Source organism: Rhea pennata, chromosome 7 (genome assembly GCF_028389875.1).
Source record: "Rhea pennata isolate bPtePen1 chromosome 7, bPtePen1.pri, whole genome shotgun sequence".
NCBI lineage: Eukaryota > Metazoa > Chordata > Aves > Rheiformes > Rheidae > Rhea > Rhea pennata.
The window spans coordinates 29,588,757-29,615,412 of NC_084669.1; the positions used below are offsets into that span (position 1 = coordinate 29,588,757).

Genomic DNA, 26,656 nt, shown 5'->3' on the forward strand with positions numbered 1-26,656 from the left:
ATTATTTTTGTTTTTATTGAAATTATTTTTTATTGCCTCTGTAGATTGGCAGTTGTGTCACACTGTGTGATTTTAGGTAACCGTGCATCTTTTTGAAATGGCAAGTTTATGAGGGTTTTTCTGATGCTTATGTATGGTTGACTTGTGAAAGAATCTGCTGAGTAATGGATTTTGAAATCTAAAAATCTATTGGTAAAAAATGTGTTTGTATTTATGTACATGCTTACCTTTAAGCATACGTTCACATCCCTTCTTTGAGTTTTGAATCACAACGGTGTTTAAAACTCACCTAAATGCAGTCACATAGAGAGACTGAACTGTGTATTGAGCATTTGTGTAAGTTGGGAAGGCAGGAGGAGGAGCTGCCTGAACTGGGAAACTGTCTCCTGAAGTATTTTTTGAGCTTCCTTTTAACTTGGAACACAGTTGGAGTGGATTACTGATGTCCTGCAGGATGGCAGTTGCTAAAGACTTTAATCCCCTCTTCACCCTTGTAAGCCGCGGGAATCTAGTCCAGCTGGCACTGCAGCCGCCCCGGCAGCTGGGCGCGCACAAGCTGACGCTGGAGCGCTGCGGTCTCGGCAGCCTCCGGCGCGGCCGCGGCCGCGGGCGGCCAGGCGCTGGCGCGGGAGCGCCCGGCGCGGCTTTCCTGGGGGCCGGGGCGCGGTTGCCTCCCGGCGCGAACACCTGGACGTGCTGTCCCTCACGCTGGCGACCTGCCTCTGGGGCACCAAAGGGGGCAGAGCTGCCCGGGGTCACCGGGCTTGCTTTCCTCGCTGCCAGCGTAGGCTGGACGCCAGTCGCGGCGCAGCGTCCCTCGCTCCCGCCGCCGTGGCTGGGTCCGGCCTTGTCGTCTCCCTCCCCCCCCCCCCCCCCCCCCGGGCCCTTCCCCGCGGGAACGCCGGGCTTCTGCTGCAGTGCCGCAGGAAGGGCAAAAACGGCTTCGGTTATTAACGATCATCTTCTCTGGCTCTCTTGTCACTGCTAGCGCTGTAATTTTGTAAAATATTTTACCAAAGTACACTGGTTAAAACAGCAACAGTCAAAACAGAGGCAGCATTTAAGTCTGATATTGCTTGACTTAATGGCAGCTTGTGACAGTGTAACTATGAACAATAACTGTCAAATATAACTTTGGCATTTTTTATATTAGCTCAAAATTTGAGTGAAATGTTCAATATTAGCAAATGAGCAAGATACAGAATATAAAAGGCCAAATTTCAGTGATAGGGCTGTGTTGGTAATATCAATGCAAGCTTTGACAGCAAATAAAATATCAGCTAGGAAGTGCAGGCATTATTGTATTAGATGTTAGCCATGGTCAGAGCTAAGGAATTATCCAAATACTAAGCCAGAATTAAACAGTGTTATTGCTTTATAAAGCCATAATATTTTTACATAATAAACATCTCAGAAATTGTCGGTATTGAGTGATACAGAAAATTACTTTAGAGAGCAATGATGCATCTGATCCAGTGTGCGTTGCGCTTACGGACTTTGGATTAGCCAGTCTCTCTCTATATGTGTGTGTGTGTGTGTGTGTGTGTGTGTGTGTACACGTACGTAGGGGCTAATACAAACTCCATATCTTAAGAAACCATAATATTCTCTAAAATAACTCATTCAGGAAGCTTGTGTCTGAATATCCTTCCTTCTGCTTTCTCCATTTACCAGTGTAAAGTCAAAGCCTTAGGGGAGCTGGAAGGCCCAGCTGAGCCCCTGTGAACGTGGACTTCGCAGAAGTAAAAGGTGGTATTACAAGAAGAATGAAAGCTGAATGGAAGTTTCACTTTGGAAGATTTTTCATGCTGCTGATAGAGAAAAAACGATTGCAGGGAAGACATTTAAAAAGTGCAAGACAGTGTTTGGTTCTAAGATTTGTAATAAAAAAGAGCAAAGGGAAGGAAAGATAACAAAATCAGTGAGGGAAGATGAAGGGAAGGTGTCAAGAAGCAGCCAAAAATTAAGATCTCTCTCCCCTGCTCTTATGCCCAATATCTTTTTTGTCTTCGTTTGTGGTAACACAGGCAGATAGTAAGCTAGAGCTTCCTCTCTTCAGAAACTAGTAAGTGGAATACTGCCTACGATGCAGTGCTGATGGTTCACTGAGTTACAATTACATCTCTTAGATTTGGTTTCATGACTTAAATATTACTCTCAGTCAGCACTTAGTCTGCACCAAGCAATGGGAGGTGACAAAAACCGTGGTCTGTGGGCTCCCATCCCCTTCCATTTCAGGTGTAATACTGTCTCTGGGAAAAGGGACGCTGTTTCGTTGCAAATGCCAGTGGCTTCCCCATTCCTGTCTGCCGAGAGCTGTTCATTTTCTTTCTCAATTTCTGCTCTGGTGCAGGAATGCCAAAGCATATGAGGCCATGCACAATCCTTACTACCCAGGAAAAACTTCATTAGATCTTAAATATGGGGGGGGGGAGGTTGTTCGTGTGTTTGTTTCTTTTTTGGATCTCAAAGCTGCAAGTTTTCACATTAGATTAGGGCAAGACGTTATCTCCTTTGGATATAGTTGGTTTATTCAGACTTTCATACCTTATTACCATTTCTTCAGCTAGCTGATGTGGGTGTTTTTTGTATAAATGCCCTCAAAAGTGATCTAATATAAAATGAAAATTAAATGTTTCAGGCCTTTCATCCTGTTGCTTTTCTGTCTACCAGATACCAAGAAGTTTCTCTCTTCAGGGCTCCTGTTCCTTGAAGGTGCTCCCTAGGGCTTTTCCCTTTCATACATCAGCAAAAATGCAGGCAGTCGCTCAGGCAGAGACTGCTGTCAGAACCTTACAGATTAGACAGATTTACCCTTTTTTCAGTGCCCATTGGCTAAAATACTGCTTAAGATTTTGTCCCCTAGGCAGCCAGCACTGCCCAGTGAACGTTTTTGCCCTCCATGCTGACGGGAAGTTAGCTTGGGGCAGGGAGAGGAGCAGCCTTCTCTTTCTGTTTCTCTTACATACTTAGCAAACTCAACTTAAAGCTTTCATATTCAAATTGTTTCAAAAATGACAAAAAAATGATGGTGTTTGACTTCTGCTAGGACCGCTCTGTTTACTAGGTGAGGGTCTTTTGCTTCAGTGACAGTAGATCTTTATTTAAGAAACTTGAAATTGCCATTATAAACGGATTTGAATCTTTCAAAAAAGAATACACACACATGCACAGCAGCAGCAGGTGAGACTTAGGTAATGCATTTTGCTGATAAATGAATGACATCATCAATCTTGGAAATAAAATGAAAATAGATAAAGTTCCTAATAGAATTGCCTTGTCTTAGTCATAAATTGGCAATGCGTAAAAACTCCTCAAGACATTTTCTTTAAAAGGTGAAAGCTACCTCTCATCCCTTAGCTTCTTATGGAGCTACTTCAAGCCTGAGATTTAATAAATTTGTTGCACCGAAAGTGCTCAACTAAGGCTTTGAATGGTTGTTAGCTGTGAGTGCTGGTTAGAGTTGACACGATTCTGAAGTTGCCTGCAGCTCGAAGGAAACGATTGTTTTGTAGGAAACCAAATTTTAAATTAATTTACTTTCAGAATTACTGCCTTGCTGTTTAAAAATGTTTATCAAAACACTGAATCATAACAGTGGCACTTTCCATGGGTGCTGAGAATACGGATACGTTCATTCCAATTGTAAGTGTATTTTTGATACTCGTATATAAAATTTGCCCATCTCTTTTCCTTTTTGCAGACAGAATGAGACAAAAAAAAAGTGGAGGGCTCAGGTTTAGGCATTTGCATCACTTTTTCATGATGAGTCTTTAACATTATACTTAATTCATTGCTTCATATTTAATATTCCATACAAAACTAGTGCTAACGCAGCCTTAAAACTGTAGAATCAAATACTCAAAAATAGGTCATTCAAACAAGTTAAACACTTATCCTTTCCTCTTCTGCCTTTTCCTTAAACAGAAAATTATCTCACTAGTATAGAATATCAATAGTCAAACAATGTATAGTATCATGAAATTATCATATAATTATGATAGACAAAACCTAGTTCTCTTTACTTTCATTAAGGTCATTGTACTGCAGACTTTCCATGAGGACAAGAAAATGTATTTTTTTAATCCCCATTACAATCAGAGTTGTACAACTCTTCCCAAGAGAGAATCACTACTGAAACACTTAAATGCTGTATGAACTTTTGCCAATAGAAGTTAGCTTGGTCTGATTCTAGTCCAAGAAGTGAATCTGCTCTCTTAACCTTGACTTTGTCCTTTTGTAGGTAATACTGGATACAATCTTCTGTTTCTAATTTGTGAACCTAAGTGTTTGGAACTCTTTTAAAAATGAAATTCCATCCAGTCAAAATAAAGACAAAAGCTGAAGGAAGAAAATTCAATGACTAATAAAGATACCTGACAATTAGAATAAAACATGATACTTTACATGAAGTAGTGCATATGCCCTTAAAGGGTTTGGGAGAAAGTTTGTTTCCATGGGTCACTGGAAGCACTATTTTGTAATGTTAGTAAGTGTGTCAGATAAGCTGCAAAAAAATGAGTAATCAAATCATGAGAAGTTTGCTGCAGGAATGAAGGTAAGAAAGAGTCAGTAGTATAAATAAAAAGGGATCGAAGTGCAATGGTGCACATGGTGAATTTGCATGGTAGGATTTGCCTGTTGGGACTCAACCTTTCGTGAAGCTTGATGTCCCATGTGAGTTTGTCCTGTCTCTGTGTTTTGGGAAGTTCATTCATTCCATAATTTTCATTAAATAAAACAGTCTTGATCTAAATGTTTTACTCTTTTCTTTCAGGCCGATATTCTGCGGTTATATTTTTGTTAGTAAAGGTTATGTCTCTTGTGCAATTTGAATTCCTGGTGGAATTTGTTCTGTAGTCTCCCCTCATTAGCTGGATTATCCAGGGATATCCACATCAGTTCATATTCTGGTTTTTTAGCTGATAAGTTTTCTTGGCTTCTCATTAACTGAGAAGTCCTCTGCTCAGGATATTTATTTTGTTAGACTGTAATTAAGGTGATTTTTTTCACAAGGAATGTATGTGAATAACAAGAGACTCTTTATATTACCTTGGAAAGTTTCTTCCAGAGCGTAAACACACGTGTGCAGAGATTGCTGCACATCTTCAAATACGGAGAAGGATTTTCGGTTCTTTCTTACACTTTGAATGGCAAGCTCTGTTCTGTGAGCCCAGACGTGCCCTGCGGGATGCAGCTGCAGCGCTCTGGCTTATCCCGGAGGGATTTGTTTGCTTGCAAGGGCCTCCTCAGCTCCCCTCAGCTGGGGCGGATCTCAGCGGTGCCGTACGCGCTTAGAGCAGTGCACAGGCAGGGGGATGGTTAAATCAAGGTAACAAATGGGAAGACCTTCAGAGTTTGCAGACGCAGATTAAATTTCTCTCAATAAGAATGGGTTTTTAAGAAGCCAGTGCGGAGGATTAGAGAATGGAAAAAATACTTAACTGATGGTACTTTAAGATGCTGAAGGCAAAAACAGTGGAGTCCAATACATAAACAAAGATTTAAAGGAGGTAAAAGATGAACAGAAGTGTCCAAAAATAGGGTAACATTAATCAATAAGCAGTTCTCTAAATATGCACTGTATAAAGTAAACAAAAGGAAAAGAAAGCATTGATCAGCATGTGTTGAAAGCTAGTGAGAGGGATTAAGTTCGCTATACAAAAGACTTAAATCTTCACGTAGTTGTTTGAGCAAGATAATATTGTCCAGTCTCTGAAATGCTTTTATCTTGGTAAGATATATTTTAAAGCATCTTTAACAAGGTAGTGATTGCTATTCAGGACAAAGTACCACAGCTGCACAAAACCCACCGGTTTTCAAAAAATAACAGAAGAAAAAAGGAAAGTCCTTAATGAAGGCTTAAAGGAAAACAGAATTAAACCTTTTTTGCACAGCTGACTTAGATCAGTTTCTTTTAATCCAATCATATATATTTTTTAAATTTTATAAAATACCTGAGTAAAGCTATAGTTCATAGGTATGCAAGATCTTAGGCAGTAGAAACTGAGATTAGCATTCAGGCAGAATACATTAACAGTTGTTGAACTCTACAGCTCTTTGACTACAGCAGCGTGGTCCATCTCAAACTAAGAATATAGATGTTGTTTGCTTAAACCGTTATGTGCAGTATCGGAAATGGAAGATTCATACCTCTGGATTTACAAAAACTAGTCTAAAAAAATTTAGTACAGCAGCAAAGAGAATTTACCTCACAGGTCTGGATTTTCTACAGGCCAATGAAAAATGGGCTTGAAAGTCTAATGGAATCAGGTTTACTGCAGTATTATCAGGATTTTTTATTGACCTACACATTTTCAGTTATATTTTAGATAAGTAAAAAGTGTAAGTTACTCTATTTGTTTTGCTTAAAGACATTTGAAAAAGTATTTTTAGACTCTCAGATGAGGAAAAAAGTCAACAGGAGTTGAGGACATTTTTATTTTGGAAGTGGGTTCTGAAGCACCGTATTGTAACGTATTGAAATAGGTTACGATTAACAGAAAAGACACTGCGACTTCTCCTAGAGACAGATAACTGTTTAAGCTTCCAAATTTCTGTACGTCTACTCTTGGAAAAAAATAATAATTAGTACCTATTGGGACCCTGTGTGTAGTTTGCAGTCGTTGTAATAAAACCAGCGTGGTCTGCTGATGTTTTAGTTAGGTGTTGACCTTTCAGTTACGTGCCTAGATTCACCTTGCTGCTGTCTTGCAAACTTTTCTTTTTTGTGAATCTAAGACTCTGACTGGAGTCACTTACCTACTTGACTCATGGGGCTGGTATTCATATTGATGGTGGTCTGCACTGAAGATCTCTAACCTAGAAAAGAAACCATGCTTTGATAATCATACTTGTTTACATTTTCTCCCTAAAATAATAAAAGATCATTTTTTATGTTGTATGTCTGGAGATACTGACCTCAAGAAAAACAAATCAATTTGGCACTTTGGACTAGAAAAGTAGTTGAAATAATCCAAATAAAATCTAACATTTAAAGAACTGTTGATAAATTCACACATTTAGAGTGTGAAACTCCAGTTGCCTTATCAGCTTCTGCTTGCTGTCATGAATGTTTTTTTTGTTTGTTTTGTTAGCTTTTTTTTCTTTTTATTTTCATTCTGTTCCTGTTTTCAGATTAATTGGAAGATGATGAGGTTTATCAAGGAAATTACTTTAAAAAAATAGAAACTCCCATGAAAGCAATGTCTGGTGCAAATTACCATAGCAGTCCTTGGATTCCATCCAACTCAATTGAATTAGTTTTTTCACTGTGCTGTGTTGTACATAAGCTTTGAGTACAGGGAATGACATGGGAGCATGAGATTGTAATCACTGTTCAATCAAATCAAAACTTATATTTTTCTGGTAGCTAAAAAAGAATTACGTTGAGTCATGTGGGACCGTGTGAGAGCTCTGATGGATCTTGCCTGATTCCAGAGAAACCCCATGGTTATGGAGCTCTTTATCCTATTGACAGTAGCAGTATGGTTTTCTAAACAGCTGAAAAACAGCATGTAGAAAAAGATAATATTAAAATTTCCAGATATTTATGATTATGTGTCTTTCAGTGTCTTTGAGAACTATTTTCTAAAACTTTCCTAAGAGTCAATGCGAACCTTATCTAGACGGGGGGTTCAGGGAAGCGTCCATTCTGTTGAGGATCATGCCAGTCCAGATCTCGCAAAATCTTTCATGTTTGCCCATTACTGAAACCATGACACACTGAAATCCGCTTTTCACGAGTATTGTTTTCTGATGCTTTCATAATTCTCAATTTTGCTGTTCACAGAGAGCGAAGAAGTGTACCAGCGCCAGGTGCTGTCTATTTCCTGTATCGTCTTTGGCATAGTGGTAGTGGGCATGCTTTGTGCAGCGTTCTACTTCAAAACAAAGTAAGAGCCTTCCTCTGGTGTATTTGTTACTTAGTTTCTGTCCTTTCTAGGGCTTCCCAGTTCTTCAGTTTCTCGCCTCCTTTTGAAGCTGTCCTTACCTATGGACAGGCTGGAACAGTTCTGCATGGCTGGATTATCTAAGTCAAACAAACAAACAGAAGTAAACAAGAGTAATACATATTCCTATTTTCTGATATCAGGAAAGAAGTGCCTTTTAGTACCAGTGTGATAATCACTTTCTTCTTTCAAAAATAAAAGGTTAATCATCCCGTCATCTTTTTGCATTTTGTTGCACATCTCTTAATGTCCCCTTTATTTCTGTGCTCTGAGTACAAAGGTGAGTTAGAAACAAATGTGAGGCAAGAAGTTTACTGCAGATCATGGTAATTTGTAGGTAATTGTTTGTAAACTGCTAATGTAGTTACCTAACGAATATCTCTAATATGCAAGTACCTTAAACTATCCAGGTATGGTGGAATCATCTGTACTAAAATATTTTCAAGTGAAATACTTTACTCTGTTTTTCTTTCTCTTCGTAACTGATCATTATCTTTTAATATTTATTGTTTTATATGTAATTTGAGTTGCAAAAACTTCATAGCTATTACATGACATGCATGTCAATGCCATTGTATTTATATATATGTTCTGTATGTGTGTCATTTCCCTATTCCATTCCAGCTGGAGCTAATGAGAGAATAAACATCAATATAAATGGCACTTGCATTAGGTTAGTCATGGTGGCTGAATATTAAAAATGTGGAGGTTTGCCATATTTAAAAGTTTGGATGCTTATCTGAATCCCTTAATATGTACGTATGGAATTACTTACACGGGTAGGCAATTTGATGAGAAATGCTTATTTTCTTTAATGTGGTGTTTCTATCACAAAAAGGAGAATAAACATGGTAACATTGCAAGACCTTTTTTAAAAAAAAAAAACTCAGGGTAGTTTGTGCAAGTTTTCTGTGAAGGTTGATGTTGATTCACGTTTAATCTAAACTCTTGTACCTGTTTGAATGTCCTGCACCTAGAAACCTTAAAATCTGACAGCAGCCTAAGCTGGGATGATACTGTGGTAGGACAACTTCTCTCTGCAAACTACTTGGTTGTAGTGAAAATTGTGAGCAGAGGCAGCCACTTTGCCACTGACAGGAAATGTTTACATCTCTACATGTTTATTTCTGCAGAAAAAAGAGAGAGAGAAAGGTGTTCCTCTCCTTCCAGGAAAGAGCTGTGATTTTAACTGATGAGAAGAGATTCAGAAAAGGCAGAGTGGGATGAGCTGGAATAACATACAGCCAACAACTGAGCATACTTTGAATAAAATGAGCCTCCCTCCAATAATTTCCGTAGCTATGTCCCTCTTGGCTTTGCAATGTTGTAAAGGAAAGGTGGAGAGCTGGGTTGGAACAGCTTTCCAAATACCACAGCTTTGACGAGGTGGAGGGGAGAGCGATGTGTAAAAATAACAAGTAGAAATAATGCTTCATAGATGCACTCACAGGACAACAGTGCTTCATAGTTTGCTTGGATTTCTGTTTGCTTGCTTTTGACACCTGCAGTATAAATATTATGATAGTTGAGTTAACTATCCCTGTCTAAGAGGGAAGAGCTGAAGTGGGCTTGGGCCAGGTTCTGGGAACTAAAGTTTGAAGAGTATTGAGAAATACCTCCAGGTCATTTGAGAGGTCCTTACATATCAGATGAAACATCATAATTTTCAGATACCAGTTTCTAACTCCCTGGTTGTTGCTCCATTTGGCTCCAGTACTAACAAACTGTCTGAAAAGTAGAGCTTTCATCTAGCTGCACACTTCTTGCATGGAAAGACACAACCCATCTTTTGGCTTTCTAGATACCAAAGTCCCTGAAGATTGTGACCACCAATAGGCAGGTAATGTAGCAGGGTTTGCTGCAGTCTGAGGCAGGAGATGGGAGCAATTGTGCATAGGCAGAAGTAGTTGGAGATGACAAAAGATAAATGAAATGGAAGCAACACTGCAACTATTATGGCCTTTGAAGAGAATTTCTTTGTTGGTAAGATTTTCCCATTTTCCCTGTTTATTAGCACCATTCCCTCAAAATCTTCTGAATCCAGGAAGATTCACTGTAACCATACGTCCATCTGTGCATCCATGCTGCTTCTCTGCTGGTACCTTGCAAACACCAGCAAGCGACTGGTTATTCCATAGTTCGGTTAGAGCTGTAGGTTCAGGTTCGCCACAGTTATTTGTAACCCCAGGACTCTCTCCTCTGAAAGGGCAATTCCTGGTCATGGGAGACTAAGGGAAATATTTTGCTTGTCTCTCTTGAGCTGCACACCCCTGTAAAGCTTATGGCCTGCATAAGAGTGTCTAAACTGGGCATGTACAAAGTCCATCTAAACGAGCATCCTGATCGTGACATTGGCCAAGGACTTTAAACTGTGAGAAGCAACAAATCTAAAGTGTCTCAAATCTCAGCATACACTAGCTTTTAGTCAACAGATTTTCAGGAACTTCCTCAGGCAGATTATCTTGATCATGTTTAAGAGTTATCAAAGCAGTCCCATTGCATGGGGGATATAGGTTTAACTTAACATATTAAAAAAATATATATATTACTAACAGAGAAATTCTGAATAGTATACCTTTCGGAAAAAAGTTTTCATGAAGAATCTGACCCTGACTTTTCTAAAAGCCTGATGACTGTATAATACCTGCTGCTAGAAATATCCATTTCTTTATGCACTGTTACATGAAAAATCATTCTTTAAAATACATTTTATCTGAGGAAGTTCACGATTTCAGTTAAACACTCTGCACTTCCAATTATTCTTTTTAGCATAATCAAGAAAGTACTTTAAGTGTTAATGAGAGAGAGTAAAGCAAAAAGAATATAGGTTGCTCTCTATGGCTTAGACTTAAATAGATACCACCGACTTGAATTTATTTCTTGCAGAAATAACAACTACTTTATTGTAGAACATCTGTAAAATAGAATACATAGGGCCCATTTGTTTTGGAAAAAAACTTCAAAATATATTAGTCAGTGAATAAGTTTGAATTAGTATTTCCTAGTTTTTAAATTGCGCATCCTATAGTTCATAAAAGTTAATGTACATAAACCTAATATTAGTATTAGGTTGCATGAGCATGAAAAGGAAACAATTAGTAGTTTTTTTTTTTTTTTTTTTTTGGTTATTCTCAGTAAATTAACTTTTAGAATCTCAGTTGTGATGTAAAAAAATCACAACAGTGAAGCTGAATATTCCAGTTTACTTAGATGTGTTTAAAGATGTAGAAATCATTCTAAATCTGTATTTCCCAAATAAATCCAAATTACAGGTCCAGAAATACCTAATTTGTTATTTTCCTGATTAGATTCTAAGAATTCTTACCTACAAGAGAGATTCCCCAAGTCTGATGCTATGATGTTCTGATCATAATATTATGCTGTCATTGCTTAGACTTTTTATGAAGTCTCTACTCAAAAATGTCCCGTTCCGCGCCCCCCCCCCCCCCCAAAAAAAAAAAAAAAATTACTGGATCTTCTATAAAAATTTTGGAGACCAACATGCAAGTGGATGGCTTTCAAGTAGGACATACAGATATGCATAGTTACATCACCTGTGTGTGTAATTTAGCTGGTCAGAAAATGTTTATTCATAAAAATCATGGAATCATTTCCATAAATTTCCTCTAGGATAATTTTTAAAGCTAAACAGTTCACTTTGAGATTTTCCAAATAAATTATTCAGTTTCATTAGTTTCAGAAGTTAATTGAATGTATAACAAAAAATACTAAGTCAAAAAGCAGTATTTCAAAATTATTTATTTCACTTTACACAATAATCTTTCAGATTTTGTATTTTTTCATATTATTTTGATATTAACCTGTCATACTGTTTTTGACTAAGGAAGAATTTTTAAAGTTTAAAAGATTTTCCTGCATGAGAGAGGATTTCCTCACCCATTCATATTCATAAATCTTTCTAATTATGAGCCTCTAGTTATATTCAAAACATACCAGTTGTGCTTCTAACATACTTACAGTGTTAATTCTTTTTCATTTGCCATGCTCTTTCAAAATAGGATCTAAATATAAAGCATGAAGTGATACTTACAGAGTCTCCAGAACTGCATATGGTTTATGGCCTGTATTCAGGAAGAACACTGTAAGAAATACCTACTTTTAAGCAGATGCTGAAGGTTCGCTGTATTTAAGCAAATATTTATGAGAAGATCACATTTGACTGCAGTGCTTAATCAGAACTAAGGGACTTAGATAAATATACTGGAAATCACATATATTTATTTTAATACATTGAAAGTCTCTATTAGCAGTGAAATATTTTAACAGTAATACTTAACACTGCTTCCTTTCATTTTGGGGGAACTTGTCCTTCCTCCTAGTTTCTACCTATAATCACTTAAGCAAGTAATTTCCTCTGGTCTCTTAAACTTCCTGCATTAGAATCACTAGAGTCACCACACTTTTTCAAAATGTTGGTGAAGGTTTTCTTCAAAATTTCAAATTTCAGTATAGAAAGGGGTGATTGTCTTTCGTTTTTCCTTTATTTCTTTCCAACACCTGGAAACTTTTCAACTCCGTGAAAACTCTTACTTCCTTCTGAAATTTGGCTTAGCACCAATTGCTGTCCGAAAGCTGCTGGTGGCATCACGAAGAGTCGTTGTTGCTAGTGAGTCCTTGACCCTTCTTGGTAGTTTTGAGGGCATCTGTTGGATGTGTATCTTCTAGGGAGAAAAAGGAAGAAGGAAAGAAAGGAATTAAAGCAGTATTGTGGACTTATTTTCTCACGATCATTTAAAACTGATAGAGTTTCAGACAGTGTAGCTTATCAAAAGAAAGGAGACTGAAGAAAGATCTGAAATATATTTTGCTAACAGTTTTTGCCCAATTGACTTATATGTGTTTGCAAAAGGTAAAAGAAATATTTGAAATAAAGTATGCTGCCTCATATCCTCATTGATGTACAGAGCTTTAAAGCTCAGTCTGCCAGTATAGCATGGCAGAAAAAGAACAACATTGAAAGTGTAATTCTCTCTTGAATATTGCAAGTGACTCACACAGTGGCTTTCTTAGCTTTGATGTGGCAGATCATAGCATAATTTACCAAAACATAGTTTCAGATACAGTGTTGATGCTTAGGCTTTTTCAAAGTTCAAGCATATAAGCAGAAAGCAGGTCAATTAAAGATACTAAGTTATGGGTCAAGTCTAATGAGCTACAAGTAAAATCAAAGATTTTTTGGCAGATTTTATAACCAAGAGGGGCTAATGCTTGCTGTGTCTGCCAAACTGCTGTTCCAAATCGGAGCAAAATACTTTTTTTTAACATCCATGGCCACTTCCAAGCTATTATTAAATATGTTACGGATGATCTCTTTACATACAAAAATCTGTGCCGTAACAACTAGCATTCTATTCTACTAATTTGAGAATAGAAGCTATTTTAAATAGAAGAGCTCTTTTCTTTCCATTCTTAAGCCATGCCATAAAATGACCACAGCATTGAAATATTAGACAGTAGCAAGTTAGCTCAGCTGGTTAATCCAAAATGGTGAAGTTTTGAATATAGGAAAGCACGGCTATAAAAATATCACAGCTATAGTAAAAGATCAGACTAGCTCTTTCTTACAGGAATTTTATTTCTCTCTCCAGGAAAGAAACAAAGCAAATTCATGAACAGCTGAAAGAAACACAAAATAGGAAAACCTACAGCCTAAATGCTTCCAGCATGATGGCAAAGTCAGAGTGTATGGCACAAAGCCGAGTCCAGCTGCAACATGTAAGTAATCTTGCCAGCCGCAACACTTAATAGCCTGGCTGAGTTCCTGCTGCTGATGGCGGCAGATCACCATGTTGTTATTACCATCTGAGCAATGGGAACAAAATTACCCACCTCTTTCATAAAATGTTTTCTATCAGCCCTGCTGATAGAAAACACCAAGCAGATTTTGTTTTGTTTTGGTTTTTTTTCTAAAGTTATTTCAAGTGGTCCTGGTACATTTATATAATGCAGTAAACCTTGTCATGCCCCCTAGCCTTGCATTCAGCACTGGACATGACTGCTGTAGTTTTCCACAATACCTTAACACATGTCTATGGTTTAGAGATGATGTGGGAAGCTTCAATCTTGAAGGATTTTGAACCTTCCAGTATAAAGTATTAATGGACCTACATGAAAACTTGCAGAGAGTTTTCACTGTTAATTCAGAGTAAATTCAAAATTTAGAACTAAACTTACACTATTATCCAGGGGAAGATAGTCTTATTTTCCTGTGCCTTGAGTTAAACAAAGGGATTTTTGATACTGAAGGAGGTCAGTTTATTCAAACTGAACTTGAAATTTACTTAATCATGTTCTGAATATAAGTGTCATCCCCCAAATATGAAGAAGAGCTGTCAAACATTGCTTATAGCCACTAAAAGTCATCTTTTCTAGGAGCATCATTGTGGTCATGATATGTTTTATGATGTAGAAAAAGTATATTATTTCAAGAGGGAAAACGGCTGCAATAAATTAACATAATCAGAGTTTGGGGGATCTTCTGCAATTCTTTGTTTTGCTTTCAGTTTGTTCAGTCATACATCACTTCTTGCCCCTACAAAAAGTTGCTGTGCAGTGGTGTTGGGTTATAATGGTGACAATTTCTTTTCCCCAGCACAACAAAAGGTAAAGTGGAATCTCTAAAGAGATTTTGTGATGCTTTCTTTCTAACATATAAACTAGATTGTAATTATTGCTAAGTGTATATGCTCTGCTTTTTTTGCCCATTATAATTCAATGCAGTATTTTTATACCCATCATAATGAGGAAGTATTTGATGTCTTCTGAGCTGCTGACAAACACGTCAACAGGCTTTACTGAAGTTCTGCCCTTTTGCCGTAGCAGTGCTTTCCTACTGTGGTAGCCACAATGGCACGAGTGGCAGCTTGTAGATTCCACATACTACAGACTGCAAAACATTATTGTTGTTTATTATTTTAAGCCAAATTTGCTCTTCAGTTTTTAATGCTGTTCAGAGGGTGATTATCAATGCTGCTAATTAACACACGGTTTGCTTTTTCTCGTGGCTGCTAGCAGGGAGCTGTTTTATCCTTGCTATTAATGTGTTTTCCCTTTGGGAGCAAAGGCACTAAGGAAGAAAAACAGAATGACCTTTTGCAGGATGCAGCGTAACAGTGCAGGATAGTAATGGTTTCTATTGTTAGAAGGATTTTAGTGCAGGAATGCATGTAGGCAGTTCATTAAATATTCACAAACCTTGACATTTGGGGAGGGAGAGGAGGTGAGGCAGCAGAGAACAACTTTAAAATGGTATTTTGTAGGAACGAGTGACTGACTGGCTCCCCATCGGCGAGACGAGTGATCTCCCTTGTGTGCATCCGCTGGGTCAGAAAGGGAGCAGGGTCGAGCGAGAGGAGTGGAGCTTTTCGTGGCGCTCGCTCGCGTGGCCGGGCTGCCCTCACTGTGCCAGCTGCTGCCAGGAGGTGGTCGCTGTGGAGTTCCCCTCTGCAGCTCCCACCTCGGGCATTTTGGGAGAAATCTTAGTTCATTTCCTGGAGCCAATACAGAAACTTGTGTCATATTTTGGGCAGATAGTTTAGCCCTCAAGGCTGTGTTGTTACTGTCTGGAGGCTTCTCCAAAGCACTCATGGTTTATGTAATCCTGGAGATGTTTTCCTTTCCCACTCCATATGCTCCTTTGACACGGGAAATCTGTCTGCCTTGTATCTCACACTTCTTTCTTTTCCTAACAGATTCTCCCATATTTTTCTCCTTCTTATTCCAAATGATGTGATGATGTCTTCAGTTTTTTTACCCTGCATTTTATTGTTCTCTCTATTAGGATAGACCTGAGAATAGTTGCATAAGTTTGCTTACCCTTGTTATAATCAGATAACTATTCTATTGATGGCTATTCTGAAAGAACCATGATATTTTCATTCAGAGGTTGCTACATTTAGTGATGGGTGTACAGACTTTTCCAAACCGTATGTTACTGTAGAAGTAGGTTTCCCTTATTTCCCCAGACCTAGGGTGTAGCTGATAGTGTTTCAAGTTGCTTATGACTTTAAAGAGCTTGATCAATTGCAGTGAACTTCTGTTTCTCCTAATCATTCACTTTTCCCCTGCTTTTTATTGACTGGACTTTAGAAAAATAGTTATCTTTCGTGTACATAGCTTGAAAGGCAATTCTGAATCTTTTTAATGAGAGATGCTGTGTAAATATAAGAAAATTGCTGTTAGAGACAAATGCCACATTTCATTTTTTAACCAAGTATTAAAATGTATTACAAATTTGCATTTCATTCTAGCCTAACTCATTATACTTGCAGCTGTTTGCATTGCTGCAGGAGGGAAAAAAAAAGGACTTTAGACCTCAGCCCCTGATATGCTGCCTCTGTGCCAATTAAAGCTTCTTTACAACAGTGTGATTATGAAAACCATATACAAGGTTAAAAGCTCTGAATGTTTTTGAAACACTTCCTATTTGCATATGAGTTTTGCTGGATCCTAAACTACATGTTAAGTTGATGAATCCTTATTTCAAAAGACAGTCTTCAAGAAATGAATTTGAAGTGTTGGACATTTGCCCCAAGTTCTTTAAACATTCCTTTGGTAAGACTGCTCTTTCATGTATTTAACAAGCTGCAGAACAGGTATGCAACATTATACTCGGAATGGAGAAGGCCAACCCAGAAATGCAGGTTTTCTAGAACTCACTTCACTGAAGAAATGGCTCTTTGTTTTTCACCCTCTCTCCGTTCACCAGGATATACACAACTGAGGATGAAAGGCGACATCTCTGCCTTGTGCAAGTCAGGCACCGCGATTATGAACTCTACACTCTTTGGTGTTAGAACCGCTAGAAGGTCTGTGCTGCAGTGAGCCACAGATATGACCTTAGACTGTTCTCATTGTTCCTATTTTTGAAAGCATTCCCAGAAAGTTTCTAAAAAGCAGAAAACATAAGAACTTGTAAAGGTTTGCAGCAACTGTGCTTAAAGGACTCCGGTAAATACCAGAAGATTAAATAGCTTATTTAGAATTTTCAACCCTCTTAAAAATACCCTAAATGAATGATGCTAGCATGCAGCAGTGTAGTAAATTTGGAAGAGAGTAAGTCCAGCTGACATGCAACAGAGAACAGATTAGCTACAGGGATTGGGGACTTAAGCTAAGCCCCTGGCTGAGCACTAGGCCTCTGCAAAGCGTGAACGACTGGACTAAGGTAATGCCATCTTTTAGCTATATAGTCACCCTTAGCTGGGGAAGTGGCTCCAAGTGCATTCGCTCCAAGCATCCGGCATGGGGATATCACCCAATAAAGAACATAAATATAAATGAATTACAAAGTGTGTGAGGTGTTTGGGTCCGCTCTTCTATCAAGTATAAGCAGTTTGAAAGTCTCATAAAAAGGCTGGGTTCCTTCCAGTGTGAAGTGAGTGTTCTTTCAACATGGAACATGTGCAAAGTCACCTGCCTTGGCAAGCCCCAGACTGAGGAAGAACACAAGAAGAGCTATGGATTTATATTAAAATCTAGGTGCCTGCCTGTCATTTGATTTATTGCAGGGAATCGGTGCTTTTTGTTTGCATCGAGAGTAAAAGTATTCTGAAGTATCATTTGTTTTTTCTTCCCACATCCAAATGCATTACAACACCAATTCGTTCATCTGCTTGTTTTGTGATTCTGTAAAGTAAAAAAATAAAATAAAATAATTAGATTTTGTCAGGACTCTGAGCTTCTGCTGCTCAGAGCTTGTAACTGTGTTCACTTGAGTCTATTTCTCTTGGAATTGATTCCACCATTTTGCTAGAGATGCAAATTTAGATAATAATGTATCCTTTAAGCAGGATTACTTAAACTTCTATTTGAACAGAAGTCCTCTGGAGTCATCTCTAATCTCGTCCACTGTTTTTCCCAAGTATTTTGACAGCAATGAAGCAGGTTTCTTGCTTGGTTTTCTAGCATCTTAGACTTGGATCACTGTTTCTAAACCTCACTTTTTCTTCAGCAGCGTTTCCTTTTACTTTCTTACCAAAAGTTCAGTTTCTGCCTCTTTGCAGGTTCTTAGTCAACTTGCACTCTGATTTATTTTTTTCACTAGTACCAATATATTGGTAATCACAGTTTCCTTGCTATAATTCTTTAGTCGGGTTTTAATGCTGCTTCTTTGGGGTTTAAGGGAGATGAAGATTTATTTCACTTAATGCATGAAATTTAGGACTTTTTAGAATTATTTACACCTTGTCCAAGAGATTATGTATCTCCAAGAGATATATAACAAATATGCTGCACAAAACTATGGCAAATGGTTCATGTCCTCATCCACAAAAGAAAATAGAGAAAATAGGTGGTGATTCTCTGCTATGCCTGTTAAGATTGCAGATGCCCTTCTCTACCTGCTACACTGTGCAAGAGGCAAGAGGAGGTGGTGTAGCCCTGCTTCTGCCAGTCTTCATCAGTCTTGATCATGCTCTTGGTTACTAGCTCCCTTTCTCACCTCCAGAGCAGGTTTCCTTTAATGCTCATAACTTGACAAATACTTTGCAGAACAACAATTAAAAAAAAAAAAAAAAAAAAAAAAAAAAAAAGCAGCTGAAAACTTTTTCCTTAGTGATTCTGAGGGTTCTCATGGTTGTTTAAACTGGCCTCTTTCCCCTTTGTGGATTTTATTATTATCTCCCAGGGTACTAAGTGAATCTCTTAACTCCCCATCACTTTCTCCCTGAAGTGACTAATACACTTTCCATGCTGTAGAATCTAACTTAATTTTCTTTTTCGCTTGGCTCAAATAACTTGTAATCGCTGGCTCCAGGTTTCTGATATACTTAAGAGGAAAAGAAGTATTCTTTTTGTGTCATCTTGTCTTTTGTTGGGTTTAGTGGTAGAAACATTGTTCCTGGCAACTGGGGTAGAAATACAATTAAACGTTGAGCACCAGACAGACACTTAAATCTTTTAGAGGAGTACCATGTGGTTTTGCCTAAGTTGCAGTGTGACTTGTCAGCTAAGATCAAAAACAAATTTTCCATTTCTGTATTACCATGTGACTACTTGGAGGATCTGCCAAACAAACTTGAGTTTATTGGCCTCTCTCTAGAGTGTTGCCAACAAAACATACGACATCGGGAAGTAGCTGTAAGGAGGTTAACTACGCCATCTCAGAGCTTCTTTGTGCAAGGTCAGCCCATCCAGAAAAATCACTTGGGGCAGCCTCTGTGAATGTAATTTAAAGCTGCCCCCCTGCCCATTCTCAGCTGTTTTTGAGTTGCATCCCTGTTTCACTTCTCTTTCAATGCAACATCAGTATATGTTTTGTTTTTGTTTTGTTTTTTTGAGGGGTGGTGTGGGGGTGGTGGGAATTGTTGAAGAGGAAGAGCCAAGAAAGCTGGGGAAAGGCCATGCTTTATTTTACACAACTACAGGATTATAGCATCTAGCTATTCTGCACTGTTTGTGTAGCATTTTTTACCTGTTGATCTAAGTAATTTTAGAAAGGCAGACAGCAGTGTAGTGACTCATTCAAAATTGTACAGTAGGTGAGTGGTAGAGCCAGATCTCTTGCCTCCTGGCCCAAGCTGCCTTCTCAGATTCTTTTAGCTTAACTAGCAGATGTGAAAGTTTATTCCTGAGGAGCTGAGTAATTGTATACAACAATTGATTTCCTCAAAACTACAAACAGTTGTAAATTTTCAAACTGTTTTATTTTTAAACGCCGTTGTTATTTGTTAATTCATTTAGCCACATGTATTGATTTTTCTTTGTAACTACTCAAACAAGCACAAATACTCACCCAGAAGGACAGTAAATCATAAAAACACAAATAACACAGGTAAGTTTCCAGTGGTGTTTTCAAGCTACCCAGGCTGTCTTCCAAAAGTGTTTCCTCACTTAGTCTCCATGGGGCTGAGCACTCTGCAGGGCTCAGCCCACATGCAAATTGGGTTGTAGAACTAGTAGGATGGTTTCTGTTGGGATCAAGATGGGAAGTAGTTGTATATGGTTCGCCTTGGAGCGGTGACTCATACTTAAATAAACTCCTCTTAGAAATCTGAAGATGTCTCCCTGCAGTGATGGTTTTTGAGAAGCTCAGAGGCAAGGGGTATGGAACCTACAGTTAACCTAAAGCACAGACACAACTGTGTTTAAATCTATCAAAATATATGAATAAGGTGGTATATCCAAATAAATTCAATTATAGTGGTTGTTCAAGTACTCAGTATAGTCACACCCTCGATGTAAACTGTAATTCTCATTTTCATTACAACTAGCATTACAGCTGTTACAGTAATTGGCAAGTAGTGTATTTGAAAATGGAATCAAAGAAACGTTCAGTTAGGGGGAAAAAAACAGAAACCTTTGCAGGCTGTGCCGAAGCAGGAGTGGGTGTTGGATATTCAATCCTGTTTACTAGTCAGCATCAGTGGGCAGTGTGTGGCTGTTTTTCCTCCGCAGGGATGAGGAAAAATGTAGTAAGCCATCCCTCCAGCCCACATCCACCTTAACCATGGATGTAGTGAAACGCAGAGTTTATCCCTAATTGTCCTTTACAGTTCATTTCACGTTCATGGTCTTATAACACATTTGGTCCCTCAATTTAGTATCATGAACAAACACAAGAAAGGACAGAAATAGCTTCCTTGCACTAACAATCCAGTCTTTACATAGCTCAGAATGATTTATTCAGGTCAGAAATCAAAGGCAGTTTAATTTTTTGCAGCTGGCAGAGTAGCTATTAAAGTTAAAAACCTTCAGAGGCACCTTAAAAATCATACCTCTGTCTGAATAGTTTACCTACAATGGTTACGAGTGACAGCTAGATCACTATAACTGGAAGAATTAAGAATGTAAGATCTTATTATTTCAGCTGTGTTTATGCATTTGGCAACATGTTGCGTATTGCCACTTTCATAGTTTTGCCTTCAGAATCGCTTGAGCAGTGATTTTTACCCTGTTTATATAGATCTTTCACAACAAGGGAAAAATGTAAGGGGGGGGATTTCAAGATCTGTTATTTTATCAACAGAAATGGGCCATAAGGAGCAACAGTAGATGTACTGAAGTTCATTTCTAAAAGAGAATAATCTTGTACCATCTTTCATTTTGATTTTGCTGAGGTCTGGTGGAAATGTGGATAAGAATAAATGGGAATCAGGAAATAAATTTGTATTTAAAGGAGTTCTTATTGGGTCTTTTTTTTGTTAGACAGCAAAATAATTATGAAAAAGAATTGTGCTGTGACATAAATTTTACTGTGTCTTCTCCATGAAAGTTTATGCTATTGCACAATAGCATGTTTTTTCTTTACCAGTGTGGTTTTTTTAAGTTTACTTTGTATTTTCTTTCTACAATATTTATCATGTAATACCATCTAATACCTTCCATAATACATGCTTATGGTAAGGATAACATGGATGAAAAAGATGATGTCAGGTAATAAAAATGCAAACTTAAAGAGTTCATAGTTACAGGAGGGAATGGATTGCATAAAAATAAGAATTAGCTTTAGTGCAGGTTATTGTCAAGTGCCATAAAATCATACTTCTCATATCTATGTGGAAAAGTGGGTTAGCTTCTTGTATGTATGAGATGCTGCCCAGGAGTCACTAAGAACATTGATTCTTCTTTCACGTTGATGAAAGCAGTGTTTGACTGAAATCACTAAAGGCCTAAGAAGGTGGTGAACATCCTCTGAGATGTAGTTTGTGATCTCAGCCATGCAGCAGGTTTTTATTTAAAGGGCTTAGTGTTTCCTATCATTATGGACAGGGAAGTCAGTAATTTTATTACAAACACAGATGCCAGTATTTTGACGGGGAGGGGATAGCAGGGATAATGAGAATCAATGTTTCCTTCTGTGTTAAAAGCAGTGAATGAATGTGTTACTTGTAATGACTAATTTTAATTTAAAAATATGGTAGAGTACTTGGTACCCCTTTTGATATCAATCTAATTAATAAGTTCATTAATATATCTTGCTTTTTATGTATTAATTCATTTTCTTCCCTGTGCCACAGTATTCAAAAGCAGATAGGCATCCTGGGCCTAGGCTGGACAAAGTGATGGAGTCTAGTTTTTCAGGCCCTCCATCCTTCCCCGAGGCCTTGTCTCCTGACAGAGGAATCCAGCCCATCAAGCAACACAGGTAAGAGGATGGTGCTCTGATGAGAAATGCAGCAGGCTGACTAGAAATGTCATTGGTTTGGTGGTACATATGCAAGATTATCATGCATTGAGGTTGGGAGATATTCACGACTATATGGTACTAACAGAGCATCAGCCTATTCATTAAGCAGATGTCCAAGCATTTTCTTAGCTGCAGACATAAAAAAACATTAACAGTGATCGCTGACTTGTATCTACATTTTGTAAAAGTCCTAGAGGAAGCATTAAAAAATACCATCAAAACTGTAGACACAAACCAGTGAATGAAACAACTGCAGTTTGAAAAACTATTAAAAGCAAAATTTTGCTTAGTGACGTCAATGACTTCTATCTCCTCAGACTGACAGGGTTGCAAACTTCCAGCCTTTCTCACTGCTTCTTTTCTAGCATTCATTTCCAGTGCTATCTGATAGGACTGGAAATGAATGATGACCTACTCATGAAAACATCATGACCTTTGAAAACTAGTTTTTAAAAAGTTTAGATGTAAGATGTTTCCAAGAGCCAAAAAAAGAAGAGGAGAATCGCCCATCATTGGATGGCATTTGGATCAGAATTCTGTTTATACCCCTTTCATATGAAGAAGAGCATAGATGCTTCATTAAGGTAACAGAAACCAAACTCGTATCTCATATAAACAGTGTTGCTGCTGGAATAATAGTGAAAACATCTGGTCCAACGCAGACTGAGAGAGAAAAAAGGCTGAAAAAAGTAAGGTCAGAATTGTAGCCAGATAGTCTAGAGGGAAAGATGTACTAATTAGAATCAAGGACTGTCTTTTAAGGTTACTAAAAACATGTCTAGGATCGCATGGTATTCTGATCTGACTTCACACCAGTATTTGGTGTGAACTGTAAAATGGAGGACCCTTTCATTGCAGTCATCTACATACTCTTTTTTTCTGAATGAGTGATTTGCTTAACCTGCTAAGTGTGTTGTATGAGCCAGGAAGGGATATTTGCATCCTATTTACATTTACCTTACTTAAGCCTTTAATTTGGCATGAAAAAATAATGCCAACTAATGTGTCAGATCCACCTCTTAGGGCCCTCATTCCACAAACCTTTCAATACATGCTTAATTACTTTTCTGAATGTAGATGAACTGTGGGACTGTTGCCTAGAATGCTTTCTGCTTGAAGTTTTGAAGGGATTTTTTTTTCCTCAATTCAGTCAAAGGGGGAAATTAAAAAAAGCACAGTGACATTCAGTTAACTTTAAAATATGATTGCAATATTCTTAGTTTAGATTGATTTAGGTGATACACCAAGACATTTTCTAAGCTTAAAATATGGAAAGAAATTAAAGACTGAAAATATTTCTTCTGTTTATAAAGGTCACCTAAAATAAAAGCTGAATGATTCTAGACTCCTTATTTTCCATGGGGAAATTACTGAAAAAGTCATACTGAATTTACAGTGAAGTAATGCAGAATTCCGAAGTGCTCATTTAAATGCCTTTGCACACCAAAATCTCTCTGTGTCAGGAAAAAAAAAGAAATCAGTCTTTTTATTTGGGCAAGAAATGGGCTGTATCAAGACTCTTGCTTCAGAACTGTTTTGCTCTATGATGTGGAATCACTGGCTTGATTATAAAGAACTCCTTTTGTAGTCGTATAACTTAAATTTACTATACCAGGCCTTTGTTTTATAAAATATGCAATAGACTTCAGCATGACAGTGACTTACAGGGCTTTTATTTATGCACCATATGGCAACTTCCTAAGTACTCTATGTCTATTTTTTCCTAAATACTATTCAAAATAAATGTGGGGGATTTTACCTGAAGATTTTGAGAGGTTTTTCTTTCTGATCTCCATTTATCTATAATTAGCGCTTGTTTCTCTATCTCTCATATGACTAAATGAGGAAACCCCTTTTCTTCATTAGTCCTAAACATTCCTCCTTTTCATTTAGTTGAAGTCCTTTGTCCAAACTAAGCAGCAACATAGGCCTAAAGTTTTGCTCAGTTAACCACTCAGTGACAGATGCTGGCTGGAATGCTCAGGTGTGCTTGAGAAAGCAACTTAAAGAGAGGAAATGTGGTTAATACTCCTTACAATGTCTTCAGAACCTGACATGAGCCTGGAAAAAACAGAGTAGCTCTGCAGATGATGTTTTACTTTACTGTTATACTATATTACTGTTTTATTTCTGCTCACCATTGACATTGTATGTTCCACAGTTAGAACTGTTTTCCTTACTGGTATTTTCAAGGATGCTAGTGGAAGGATGTTTATTTCCTAGAATCAGTAGCTGTCTGTTTCCAGTATATAAAACCAGTATAACTTTGGCCTAGCAGTAAGACTATCAAAGTGGGAAATTGTTTGCTTTCCTTGTGAGAATTGCTTTTCTAGTGGTGTATACAAAAGAAATTTGACTGACGGAGACTCACGCAGACTACTAGATAACCATTTTCTGTCTCTACAAACCTCACCTGCATGCAAAGAGTACTATAGAGATGAAAGATTTGAATCTTACCCCTACAATATTTCGCCTGTATTATGCACTTTTTTTACTGTATAAGAAATTGTATCATGTGCTTGTATATCTAAAACTGTTCTTAACTACTGTCAGAGCTGGAAAGTAAGAAGTATATTTCCTGTAAAGTATAAAATACACTCAAAAATGCACCTCAGACAGGCTGCTGGATTTTTTAAGAAAACCTCTAGTGTTTTCACTTATAACAGATAGAAACAAAATATGATTTTGTTAATTATGGGACTGATTTGTGATCCCTTCAGGTAGCAGTTTTCTTGGTAATTAGTCATTCTGATTTTCATTCATTGATTCATTCATCATTGATCTTAGAGGGATTCATTTCAGAAAATACCATGATGAAAGCCAAATGCAGAGGCTTTCAGCCTGAAGCAGTTGTATTATCTTACAAAAATGTCAAAATAGGATAAGCTTACTTTAAACTTGAAAATGATCCGTGGTTGCATTTTTAATGAATTTTCAACTCCATAAAAATACAATAAAACATTTTTTTCTGCTCATTATAATTGATTGAGTTTAAATTAAAGAGTAAACAAAAGTAATTCTGTAAATAAGGTTATTGATTTTAAAAAGGACAAATGATGATAAACTAAAGCAGCTAAGGATGTGAAAGCAGAGGAAGCCTGAAAGTCATCAGGGCAAATTATATAAAGAAAAGGGCATGGTTTTCTGGAGAAGTTTACTAAAAAGAATGGCTAAATGGAATGAGGTGTAAGGGAAGCAAAAAAAGACATATCACAGAGGTCCATTTCCAGAAATCACTGTGATTTAAGGTTTAAAAGTGATGCTGAAAACAAATAGTCAAATGTTCTTTAGCTATATAAACAGGAAGAAGCAAAACTGCTGCTATGACAGAAATAATATATGAAGCAGGAAGGGCAATTCTAAATGAATGTATCTCATTTTTTCAGTTAGGATGATGATTTGGGGACAAAAGTAGAATTGGTAATAGAATATATGGAAACAGACATTATTACAGTCAAGGTGAAACTAAAATGCAGAGATTAATGTGCTCAAGTCAAGAGGGACTGGTTAATCTCCATCAAAGAAGTCTAGCAGGAACTGGTTCATGGACCCTTAAGTCTAGAAGCAAAATCCATCAAAATAGGAGCTGTACCACTGAAATAGAGTAGTAATTGTACCTATATTTCAGAAGAGGAAATATTGATATTAGCAGCTGACGACCTATTAAGTTGAATTAGATACTACTCAAAACCTTAGGACAAATACTGTGCGGAAGATGATCCTCTGGGTTGAGATAAAAAAAGAAAATATATCATGAGGTCTGCCAGCAGCACTTCTTGCAACACTACATTGAAGGCTTTCTTTGGTAGAAGTGAGATAGATGTGACGATCTTGGTCAATATTTGATTCCTTGTCATATGTGTAATTACGTGTTAAATGGGAGAGAGTAGGCAGAGGCAGAAAAACTATAGTGGATGTATAGAAGGTGGTTAGAAGGGACATAGTAAGACGTTACATTGAGAAGGTAAGCACTGGGCTGAGGATACTCACTAATGGATTCTCTGAGACTTAAGTCTTGGGACAAATCTTGTTTCCATTCATGACTTTGGCACAAAAAGTAGGAACATGCTGAAGAAATTAGTTAAGATACAGTGTCAGTACAGATCAGAATCTAGATTATAATAGAGAATGAACTGAATAACCTTAAGGAGTAGAGTAACAGAGATGGATTGAGGCTCAGCAGTACAAAACACAAGGTCATGCATTTTGGAACTAATAAAATTCTCTGTTCTAAGCTGAGAAACAAACAAGGAAGAAAAGGCTCAGGATGTACTGCTTGGTCAAAAGAAACCAAGTCTCAAGGTGATGCAAAAGGTAAATAAGATAAGAAGAAGTATTAATCAAGAGTTCTCCATTAGAAAGTCAGAAACATTAAAACCAGTTCATGAGACACTGGTGTAACTTAATTTGAATATAACACGGGAATACACTAGTATTATCTCATCTGGTTAAAATGGGCTCAATTTGCCTTCATGAGATAATACAATAATATGAGGAATGAATAGTCTGTGTTCCATGGAGAGGATTAGAGAGCCTGTCTTGTTTAGTGTAATAA

The 26,656-nt window shown here is 37.6% G+C and overlaps 1 protein-coding gene across 3 annotated transcripts in view; it reads left to right on the forward strand.

The window, feature by feature from the left end:
- The window catches only part of NRG3 (neuregulin 3), a 402,761-nt gene that overhangs the window by 364,295 nt on the left and 11,810 nt on the right, over positions 1 to 26,656 (forward strand). For all 3 annotated transcript variants that reach the window (XM_062580115.1, XM_062580117.1, XM_062580116.1), the window contains exons 5-7: positions 7,793 to 7,895; positions 13,562 to 13,688; positions 21,932 to 22,059. In XM_062580115.1, coding sequence (XP_062436099.1) covers positions 7,793 to 7,895; positions 13,562 to 13,688; positions 21,932 to 22,059 — 358 coding nt within the window. The remainder of the gene's footprint in view (positions 1 to 7,792; positions 7,896 to 13,561; positions 13,689 to 21,931; positions 22,060 to 26,656) is intronic.